Below are 12,348 nucleotides of genomic sequence, written 5' to 3'. Positions count from 1 at the left end.
CATGCTTAATGTGTTTCGTGTTTGCTAACATAAACTGAAGATGTCCAATGTTTTGAATTTATTCAATCCACAGTGTTTACAATTTTGTGAGACAAAACAGTGACATTTCCATAATGTTAGGGCTTGTGCTTTTATGTTGATGTGTTTGCGAAGTTAGCATACCGTATGTTGGTTTTCATATTTATACTTGTGTATTATGAAAATATGTAATTAAGGGTACTCGTGTGATAGTTTGTAATGGGTAGGGGGGTTGGGGGGGGGGGGGAGATGTGGGGGGTGTAGGATATTTTTAATATGTTGGAAATGAATGGCGACTTGTAGGCAGCCATAAAAAAGTTCCAGTTCTGACCCTGTCAAAAACCTGCGTAATATTGAATTTTATATCATTTTCTTGAATGAAAAATACCTGACTACACTATTTCTTCCTGTACCTGAGAGCAGGGAGGAAGGGAGGTACGCATTCTGATAATGAGTGTTTACGACCTGTTGCCGCTCGTGGCATAGCTTGCTTTTGTGTGCGCTACCACGGTTTACAATTAAAAAAAAAAAAAAAAAAAAGAGAGAGAAAGAAATTGTCTCATAAGCGAAACAACGGCAAGAGACCGCTATCTGTTGTTACTTACACTGCTGCTTTCTCTGATAATGATCAACAAGAACCAAATAATAGACGGCGTATGATAGAAGATGTTCTGAACGGGAGTTTAGCAAAAATTTTTCTCCGTTTGAAAACATTTGCAGCTGCCTATTTGGTACATTAAATTTTGCACAGAAATTAGAGTCATATAGGATTTAAAAATCTAGTCAGCTGCCGTGCTTCATTTCTGACTGTATCACTATTCAGCATAAGAATAATACGAATATAAACACGACATGATATGTATATTCTTCCGCGTTTGCTGTTGTCTCACTCTAGTTTTGTAGATTAATAGCTAGACAGGATTTAAATGAGATAGCAGCAAACATGAAAGAACACATGGCATGATGTTTACATTCTTCTTTTCTTTTAATTTATCTACTGACGCAGAGGTTTTGTCACCAGTATTTATCTTTGTGCTTGCAAAACATGCCTATGTAGCGCTACATATATTCGACGGCAGAAGTTTGTTGTGGCGGCACCTACCAACATTTTTCAGAACTTGGCACTCGATTCTAAGGCGCAGGCAGTTTTTTGGATTACAAAAACCAGAAAAAAAGTGTGACTTAGATTCAAGCAAATACGGTAGATAAGTTGCATTACAATTATTTACTCTTACTGCTGTTCGTCTGTGAGCCTTCTGGTCATTTATAATACACTACTGGCCATTAAAATTGCTACACCATGAAGATGACGTGCTACAGACGCGAAATTTAACCGACAGGAAGAAGATGCTGTGATATGCAAATGATTAGCTTTTCAGAGCATTCACACAAGTATGGCGCCGGTGGCGACACCTACAATGTGCTGACATGAGGAAAGTTTACAACCGATTTCCAATACACAAACAGCAGTTGACCGGCATTGCCTGGTGAAACGTTGTTGTGATGCCTCGTATAAGGAGGAGAAATGCGTACCATCACGTTTCCGACTTTGATAAAGGTCGGATTGTAGCCTATCGCGATTGCGGTTTATCGTATCACAACATTGCTGCTCGCATTGGTCAAGATCCAATGACTGTTAGAAGAATATGGAATCGGTGGGTTCAGGAGGTTAATACGGAATGCCGTGCTGGATCCCAACAGCCTCGTATCACTAGCAGTCGAGATGACAGGCATCTTATCCGCATGGCTGTAACAGATAGTGCAGCCATGTCTCGATCACCGAGTCAACAGATAGGGACGTTTGAAAGACAAAAACCATCTGCATGAACAGTTCGACAACATTTGCAGCAGCATGGACTATCAGCTCGGAGACCATGGCTGCGGTTACCCTTGACGCTGCATCACAGACAGGAGCGCCTGCGATGGTGTACTCAATGACGAACCTGGATGCACAAATGGCAAAACGTCATTTGTTCGTATGAATCCAGGTTCTGTTTCCAGCATCATGATGGTCGCATCCGTGTTTGGCGACATTGCGGCGAATGAACATTGGAAGAGTGTATTCGTCATCGCCATACTGGCGTATCACCTGGCGTGATGGTATGGGGTGCCATTTGTTACATGGCTCGGTCACCTCTTGTTCGCATTGACGGCACTTTGAACAGTGGGTGTTACATTTCAGATGTATTACGACCCGTGGTGGTGGTGGTTGTTAATGTTTAACGTCCCGTCGACAACGAGGTCATTAGAGACAGAGCGCAAGCTCGGGTTAGGGAAGGATTGGGAAGGAAATTGGCCGTGCCCTTTCAAAGGAACTATCCCGGCATTTGCCTGAAACGATTTAGGGAAATCACGGAAAACCTAAATCAGGATGGCCGGAGATGGGATTGAACCGTCATCCTCCCAAATGCGAGTCCAGTATGCTAACCACTGCGCCACCTCGCTTGGTTTACGACCCGTGGCTCTATCCTTCATTCGATCCCTGCGAAACCCTACATTTCAGCAGGATAATGCACGACCGCATGTTGCAGGGCCTGTATGGGCCTTTCTGGATACAGAAAATGTTCGACTGCTGCCCTGGCCAGCACATTCTCCAGATCTCTCACCAATTGATTACGTCTGGTCAATGGTGGCCGAGCAACTGGCTCGTCACTATATGCCAGTCACTACTCCTGATGAACTGTGGTATCGTGTTGAAGCTGCATGGGCAGCTGTACCTGTACACGCAATCCAAGCTCTGTTTGACTCAATGCCCAGGCATACCAAGGCCGTTATTACGGCCAGAGGTGGTTGTTCTGGGTACTGATTTCTCAGGATCTATGCACCCAAATTGCATGATAATGTAATCACATGTCAGTTCTAGTATAATATATTTGTGCAATGAATACCCGTTTATCATCTGCATTTCTTCTTGGTGTAGCAATTTTAATGGCCAGTAGTGTAATAAATAATTAAAATAATTTATTATTTGTCACAAAATAATTTATGTAATCATGGCATAGAAAGATGTGTTTTAATTTTTATGTGATAAAGCTTTAGTTTCCATGGATGACTATAAAAGACAAAGCTGTCATAATTGATTTCTCACGTATTTTGCATCTTGGTTAGTTTCTACTTGATGGCAGCTTTGTCAGATGTTGATGTATTATATGCTGCATCATAGCTTGCTGTAAATTCTTGTAAGTTCATTTGGTTAAAAAATAATTATTGTTGATATTAAAAATCGTTCCTGTACTTAGATGAAAACCTTTTCCTCTCCTTAAGTGTGTCCACAGTGACTGTAAGGGCGGAAACTCATGTGTTTTCCAGAATAATTTCTAAATCATTTCAAAACTAGATTTTTTTAGTTTCCATTGAGTACTGCATGGTCATCTTTAATTGTTAGAAAAATATTATTTGTAAACCACACAAGTCAAAGCTTTGAGTTAAATTTGGCTTGGGCCATGAAAATGGTATTTCATAATTTAAAAAATCACAAGTGAATCTGAATTAAGAAAGGAAAAAGTAATCACATCTTAGAACTAATATCTGATCATACAGTCAGAGATAATGTTTAGGTAGTAAACTACCTCTCAGACTTAAGATAAAGAGAATCATAAAAGTTGAACTGTTATTGTGGAGTATAAATAATAATGAGAAGTAATAGCCTTTGAACGAATATCTCTGAAGTAACTGTGAAATGATCAAAATATGACATTTAAAAGTAATTTAACTTAAAACGAAATGACCTCAAACTATCTGCCCCAGCAGTAGAGAAAAAAAGATTTTAGTATATGTTGTTGCTGTAATTGTTGTTTTCTTGAAACTTAATTATAAGTTGTATTTTTTTCAGAATAAAAATGTTATCTTATTAATTATTTGATTTAAATGATTAATAGAAAATCTCATATAAAAATGTGAGACAAATAAATATCAATTACACCAATAACCTGACCAGTGCGTTCCTCTCCCGAAACTATCCTGCAGACCTTGTCCAAAAACAGTTCTCCCAAGCAATACGTTCCTCCCCGTCCAACAACAATGTTGCTACTCCCAGACCACACAGAAGCATCCCCCGTGTCACCCAATATTATCCTGGCCTCGAATACATCAACAAATTACTCCGGCAGGGATATGACTTTCTCAACTCAAGCCCTGAAATGAGATCATCCCTTGACAATATTCTCCCCACAACACCCAGAGTTGCCTTTCGTCACCCCCCTAAACCCCGTAACATCCTTGTCAAACCCTACAATATTCCCAGACCACCTTCTCTACCCTGTGGTTCCTACCCCTGTAACCGACCCAACTGCAAAACCTGCCCCATGCATTCCCACAACCACCTACTCCTGCCCCGCTACTGGTAAAACATACACAATTCAAGGCAGGGCCACATGTGAAACAACACGTCATTTATCAGTTGACATGCCTGCACTGCACAGCCTTTTACATCGGTATGACGACAACTAAACTGGCTGAGCGCATGAACAGGCACAGACGAACTGTCCGCATAGGAGATGTCCAATACCCAGTAGCAGAGCATGCCCTCCAGCATAATTCTAGGGACCTAGGAACCTACTACAACGTACGTACCATTTGGCTTCTTCCACCAAACACCAGTCCCTCAGAACTGCGGAGATGGGAACCTGCACTCCAAGACATCCTTTCACCCCGCCATCCCCCTGGACTGAACCTATGTTAACCAACCTCACTCCCATTTACTCTTCAGTCTTCTCCTTTTTCCGTCTCCTCTTTAGCCATTCACGCATCTTTTCATCCTACATAGTTGTGTTTATCTTTATACTATATACCTCTTTACTTCTGTATGCATCCTCTTTGGTTTGAAGCTGGCACAGTACTTACAGTAGAATATCTTTGGCTTCCCTCTGACAACCATGCCTCCATCCTTGCTACCCTCCCAGTTTACCTTTCCCTGCTGCTTCATAACCTGGGTTGTGAGTAACTGAATCCACTTTCCCTTCTTCCCCTTTTTTCCCCTCTCTCCTCCCTGATGAAGGAACAAAGTTTCGAAAGCTAGGAATGTAAATTTTCTGTTATGTTTCGTGTATCTATCGGCTGTACTGAGCTGAGGTAATTATTTGATTTAATTTTTCCACAGTCATGGGTGAAGTTTCGATCCTGGAACTACTTCCACAGTGCAACCTTTAACAGGTCACTAATTTGGAGTGCCATTTAAAGACCTTTAATGCTACCCCTAATCAATTAAAGCACATTACTGGTTACAGTACTGAGCAAGACTTCATACATCGGCACAGTGATCTAACTCTTGATGATGACTTGCAGATCTGTTTGCACCATGAAGCTACAACTTTAAGATAATACGGACTTTTGCAGAAGATCTGTTGCAATCATTTCCAGAAGAAGGATCTAACTGCAAGGAAAGGTTTGTAAGTTATTACTGTAGCAGCAGCAGATAAGCCAAATGATATAACAAAAATGAATATTAAGCAAGGACAAATGTTGTGCGTATGCTGCCAAAAAGAATTAGCAACAAATCCAACATTATCACCCTCAGCTTCCGACAATGATGAAGATACACATTATAGTGATGACTGTAGTGCAGTAAAAAAGTTAGATTCAGGTGTAATGTCTCTTGGTCTCTCCCCTTTGAAGTTCTCTTGCATAAGCTCAAGAGGAAAGCAAAGCAACACAAAGCGAAAAATTAACTAAGTTCAGGGAACAATTGTAGATAAAACTGAGGCTGCTGGAAGGCTCAATTAGAATTCAAAGTCGAAAGTGTAAGCAGGCAATGCACAAACTGCAGTAACTACGATCAGTTGCTGGAGGAACTGAAGCAAAAAACTGTCTTACCTGCAACTCGTAAACCAACCAAGCTTCAGATTTTAATACCTGCTCCCAATAGCTGGTCCATAAAACAACATCAAGAGAATTCCAAGTTTCTAAACGAATGTTTAGGAATGCAAGGCAACTAAAAGTTGAAAATAACATACTATCAACACCAGCAACAAAGTGTGGAAGACTGACTTCAGACGCCATGAAACAAAAAATTACAATTTTTTACGAAAATGATGAATGTGGCCTACTTTGTCTAGGAAAGAAGGATTTTGCCTCAATTAGAAGTTCTAATGGAGTAGAGCAAAAACAGAAACTCTTATTGCTTGTAAATGTGAAAGAGATGCATACTCAATATCGAGAAGAAAAAATGGAGCAATAAATTGGGTTTTCTAAATTTTGCGAGTTGCGACCAAATTGGTGCATTACCTCTAGATCAACTGAAACACATTCAGTATGCATTTGCACTGTCCATCAAAATATGAAGCTAATGCTTAACGCAAGCCCTGGTGAAACTGACTACAAGGCCATTCTTGCCAAGATTGTCTGCCGTTTAGATTCGAAGGGTTGCATGCTTCAACAGTTTGAAAACTGCCCAGGAAGAGTAGATTTGGAGAAATATTTAATGGAAGCTTTTAAAAACTGTGATTTTGACAATGTGACTGAATTCAAACTGTGGAACCACACTGATCATGATACACTGGAGAGAAAGCAACTGCCTATTGGAGAATTTAATGACAATTTGATTGCCTAAATTTTGAAGCTTTCTAGTCACCACTACATTGCGAAACATCAGACTTTTTACTTGAAGGAAATAAAAGAAAATTTGAAACAAGGTGATCTAGTTATTGTAATGGATTTTGTGGAAAATTATTCTCTCATCATCCAAGATGCTGTTCATGGGTATCACTGGGACAACAGTCAAGCAACACCGCACCAGTTTGTTGTATACTAAATAGCTGAAGAAGTACAGTGTATTAGCTTATGGATTAGCAGTAATTATCTCAGGCATGACACCACTGTTGTCCACACATTTCTCCCCAAATAGATAGACATCCATATATTTCTGGCCAAATTGATCAATGCTTCAGCAAGAGCAAGCCTGCAACAAATGACAGATGGTCAAATTTTAACCCCAGAGGATTTATTCAAATATTGTGACCAAAAAGTACAAGGAATCAAGTTCATCTTTGTTACAAGCAAAGAAATATAAAACAGAAAAAACTACAAGAAGAATGATTTGCAATTACGGCACACCTTAGCTGCAATTCGCGGAAATTGCCATTTTTTGCCACTGGATTTTTTGGACCACATTCAAGTTAGCTGGATTTCAAGTGATACAACTTCTTTTATGGTCTCAGTTTATCAATCAGTTGACACCAATGTGACTTTTATGTCAGTTTTAAGTCTTATTCCCGGCCAATGCATTGCCTGCATCTTTGACAACTGCTGGTGGATTGGTAACGTGTGAAGCTGATATTGAAGAACACAATGCCCTGGTCAAATTCATGCACCCTTTTGGTCAAGCTCATTCATTCTATTGGCCTGAAATAACGATAAATGTTGGACTCCTGCGCAGCACATCTTCATGAATACTGCAGCACCTTCAGCAACTATAACAGGGTGTCAGTATAATTTTCCAGAAGCCATATTAAGCAGAATTGAAGAAAAATTTAACTGCATGAAGAAATAATTTTAAATAGCACCTCCTTTCAAGATAAAGTTCAAGTCCTTTGCTTTCTCTGACTGTATTACCATGTCACTGGAAAATCTCCAGGCTCTTATTTCTTCTACCAGGACTTTAGTTCCCTTCCCTTTACTTTTTCTTCACTGCTTGTTCACTGTACAGTTTTAATAATATAGGAAATAGGCTACAACCCTTACAACTACAGCTTCCTTTTCATATCCTTCAATTCTTATTAACTGCAATCTTGTTTCTGTGCAAGTTGTAAATAACTTTTACTCCTTGTATTTTATCCTTGCTACTTTCAGTTTCAATGAGTGTATTCTAGTTAACAATGTGTAAAGGTCTCTCTAAACCTACAAATGCTATGACATAGGTTTTTCTTTCCTTAACAAATCTTCTATGACAAGTCACACTGCGAGTACTGCCTCCTGTGTTCCTACATTCCCCTGGAACCCAATCTGATTTTTCCTAAGGTCAGCTTCTATAAGTTTTCACATTCTTCTGTAAATAACTCGTGTCAGTATTTTGCAACCATGGCTTATTAAATTGATAGTTTCACAACATTTAAGTCTGTCATCACCTACTTTCTTTGGAAATGGAATGAGTACATTTTTATTAAGTGCCTGACAAGGGGACCAGACAGGAATAAGATTTTTGTAACTTTTATATATATGATAAGTTCAGAACTCAAATATCAATTAGTCAAAGCAGTTCACTGCGACTCCCAAAAATTCAAGAAAATTGACACTGAAGTTTTCTGAGAATGTTTAATTCACTAAATGAAAAGCAATTTATGAGTAGGCAACATGACTGTGTGTTACAATGATTGCCTGCAGTGCGGGCTGTCTGGGTTCAATACTATCTACATCTACATCTATACTCCGCGAGCCACCTTACGGTGTGTGGCGGAGGGTACTTATTGTACCACTATCTGATCCCCCCTTCCCTGTTCCATTCACGAATTGTGCGTGGGAAGAACGACTGCTTGTAAGTCTCCGTATTTGCTCTAATTTCTCGGATCTTTTCGTTGTGATCATTACGCGAGATATATGTGGGCGGTAGTAATATGTTGCCCATCTCTTCCCGGAATGTGCTCTCTCGTAATTTCGATAATAAACCTCTCCGTATTGCGTAACGCCTTTCTTGAAGTGTCCGCCACTGGAGCTTGTTCAGCATCTCCGTAACGCTCTCGCGCTGACTAAATGTCCCCATGACGAATCGCGCTGCTTTTCGCTGGATCATGTCTATCTCTTCTATTAATCCAACCTGGTAAGGGTCCCATACTGATGAGCAATACTCAAGAATCGGACGAACAAGCGTTTTGTAAGCTACTTCTTTCGTCGATGAGTCACATTTTCTTAGAATTCTTCCTATGAATCTCAACCTGGCGCCTGCTTTTCCCACTATTTGTTTTATGTGATCATTCCACTTCAGATCGCTCCGGATAGTAACTCCTAAGTATTTTACGGTCGTTACCGCTTCCAATGATTTACCACCTATGGCATAATCGTACTGGAATGGATTTCTGCCCCTATGTATGCGCATTATATTACATTTATCTACGTTTAGGGAAAGCTGCCAGCTGTCGCACTATGCATTAATCCTCTGCAGGTCCTCCTGGAGTACGTACGAGTCTTCTGATGTTGCTACTTTCTTGTAGACAACCGTGTCATCTGCAAATAGCCTCACGGAGCTACCGATGTTGTCAACTAAGTCATTTATGTATATTGTAAACAATAAAGGTCCTATCACGCTTCCCTGCGGTACTCCCGAAATTACCTCTACATCTGCAGATTTTGAACCGTTAAGAATGACATGTTGTGTTCTTTCTTCTAGGAAATCCTGAATCCAATCACAAACCTGGTCCGATATTCCGTAAGCTGGTATTTTTTTCACTAAACGTAAGTGCGGAACCGTATCAAATGCCTTCCTGAAGTCCAGGAATACGGCATCAATCTGCTCGCCAGTGTCTACGGCACTGTGAATTTCTTGGGCAAATAGGGCGAGCTGAGTTTCACATGATCTCTGTTTGCGGAATCCATGTTGGTTATGATGAAGGAGATTTGTATTATCTAAGAACGTCATAATATGAGAACACAAAACATGTTCCATTATTCTACAACAGATTGACGTAAGCGAAATAGGCCTATAATTATTCGCATCTGATTTATGACCCTTCTTGAAAATGGGAACGACCTGCGCTTTCTTCCAGTCGCTAGGTACTTTACGTTCTTCCAGCGATCTACGATAAATTGCTGATAGAAAGGGGGCAAGTTCTTTAGCATAATCACTGTAGAATCTTAAGGGTATCTCGTCTGGTCCGGATGCTTTTCCGCTACTAAGTGATAGCAGTTGTTTTTCAATTCCGATATCGTTTATTTCAATATTTTCCATTTTGGCGTCCGTGCGACGGCTGAAGTCAGGGACCGTGTTACGATTTTCCGCAGTGAAACAGTTTCGGAACACTGAATTCAGTATTTCTGCCTTTCTTCGGTCGTCCTCTGTTTCGGTGCCATCGTGGTCAACGAGTGACTGAATAGGGGATTTAGATCCGCTTACCGATTTTACATATGACCAAAACTTTTTAGGGTTCTTGCTTAGATTGTTTGCCAATGTTTTATGTTCGAATTCGTTGAATGCTTCTCTCATTGCTCTCTTTACGCTCTTTTTCGCTTCGTTCAGCTTTTCCTTATCAGCTATGATTCGACTACTCTTAAACCTATGATGAAGCTTTCTTTGTTTCCGTAGTACCTTTCGTACATGATTGTTATACCACGGTGGATCTTTCCCCTCGCTTTGGACCTTAGTCCATACGAACTTATCTAAGGCGTACTCTTAACATCAATTGCATCACTTTTTTTAATCTGTAAAAGAAAGGAGATTAATAAGTCTATGTAGATCTGGAGCAGTTCAAATAGACACGCCACCTTTCACTGGTCTTATGGCTTCTGGAAATACTTTCTCATTCGCTTCTAATCTAGCAAAGTTCTTTTTTGTCAGTTCATGATACGGCACCAAACTTCACAAGAAAATTAACCTTATCTGCATTTGCTATTCTGTGTAGCAATATATTATTGCTGGTAAAATATTTACTTGTACATGGATTGAGGGCAGGCTACATTTCAATATTGTTGAAATCTACCACTGAGGGTTCACAGAACCATGCCTCATCTGTTTCAAGTGTTTTATGGTAAATTGACAAAGATAATATGTTAATTAATTGGGTGAATAAATCTCATTTGTCTCAAGCAGGATTAAGTAACAAAAATGCAGTAGGCCCCTAGTGAAAACAGAACTCTGCTTGCACAAACTGAAACAGTGTTCACTGACTGACTGACTAGTAATCCTTAGACAATAATGGACGAAAACTCAGTGCCAGCCACTGCTCCATTAATGAACTTGTTTGTCTGTTGCTCAGTTAAACAAAAGGTTCCAATGGCGGGAAATTCTAACTGTTGATATCTACAGATCAGTGTCACCACAACCGAGATTTGAGTTGGGGTCAGGGGTCCAGAACTCCTGCAAGGAGCCTGCAATTGTTTCATAATTCATTTCAAACAAACAAGCCACGCAGCATAACTATCTACAAAAATGTTACAAGACACTCTACATGGTGTTGTTATATATAACATTAGTGATGGTCAAACACAAATGGTATTGCTCCAGAAACTATTCTGCATATAATGCTACAAACTGGCCAATTCCCACACGAACTATTACGGAACATCACTGAAGATGTTTTTCACTAATCTTTAAAACCCAATGCTTCATTACATTTTTTTGTGTTCATGGCCACTCTTTCTTTCCTTCTATCAGTTGCACGATACCACTTTGATTTTCGTAACTGTGATTTCTTTACATTCATGCCTTGTGACCACACCAACCATATCATCGCTCTTTACTTTCAAAAGAGAGGAATGTCATTTGCAGACATTACTTCTGGTACCTGTCTCCTTGACGCTCATTTCTGTTCTTACGTTTCTCTGCATTAAAGCCAATCATTATTTAGCATACAACACCAGGGGTTATCGAGAACAATGATTACAATATTAGTATTCACATATCCATTTTTGGTTATAGTAGATCTGACGTCTCAGTGGAAAAAAGAGACACACAGAACGAACAACAGCAAATCACCATGTCATACAATCAATACTTTTGCATTAAGATCAACCTATGAAGATGGCGAATTTTAATCCTCCTTTCGCCACTGATGGTTTACGTGCATGCACTACCATATGAAACAAAGTCAAGTTTTAGTGAGGGTTATGAGTCATAGATAGAGACAGCAAACGAACTTCAAACGAAATAACAAATGCATTAAATGGCAGGGAACTAATACTTAGCAGCTTACCTCGTTGAAACTTTCACAACATATTGGTGTATCAATATCATTGTGTTGCTGTATTCCTTTTTGGGCACTTTTCGTTTCGGAGTTCAACGGTCTAATAGTTCTTCTTGGACTAAATGCTGCAGCCACTTGTGATAGATTGCACAAGACCTATCAACATTTGATGCAAGTTGCAAACAATTGTAATAACATAAATATGAAGACACTAAAATCTACAGCTCCTTATTTTACGTACAAAGCACTATCGAATGGTTGCATTACCTGATTCTGTGACTGAAAACTAAACATCAGGCTGCTTTAGAAACTTAATATCAACACTAAAACAATAACTGAGAGAACTAAATATTTATATGACATACAGACATGAATACGATTGCCGTCTCACACTTTGTTTTAGATTACTAGCAGGCAACCAACATCGCAGCACTACGTTATTTGTATTTCACGCAAAATTTTTCTAAGAAAGAAATGTGAAAATTTATTCCATTTTATTTATTTA

General features: G+C 39.5%; 1 protein-coding gene across 1 annotated transcript in view; it reads right to left on the bottom strand.

The window, feature by feature from the left end:
- LOC126457934 (ATP-dependent zinc metalloprotease YME1L-like) overlaps positions 1 to 12,266 on the bottom strand; it is a 108,497-nt gene extending 96,231 nt beyond the window's left edge. The window contains exons 1-2 of the mRNA XM_050094644.1: positions 12,111 to 12,266; positions 11,853 to 11,999 (exon numbers count right to left, since the gene is read on the bottom strand). Coding sequence (XP_049950601.1) covers positions 11,853 to 11,999; positions 12,111 to 12,137 — 174 coding nt within the window. The 5' untranslated portion in view covers positions 12,138 to 12,266. The remainder of the gene's footprint in view (positions 1 to 11,852; positions 12,000 to 12,110) is intronic.
- Between the last annotated feature and the right edge of the window lie 82 nt (positions 12,267 to 12,348).

This window comes from Schistocerca serialis, chromosome 2, assembly GCF_023864345.2.
Source record: "Schistocerca serialis cubense isolate TAMUIC-IGC-003099 chromosome 2, iqSchSeri2.2, whole genome shotgun sequence".
Lineage (NCBI taxonomy): Eukaryota > Metazoa > Arthropoda > Insecta > Orthoptera > Acrididae > Schistocerca > Schistocerca serialis.
The sequence above is the reverse complement of the archived record's forward strand: the minus strand, read 5'-3'. Positions and strand labels throughout refer to the sequence as shown.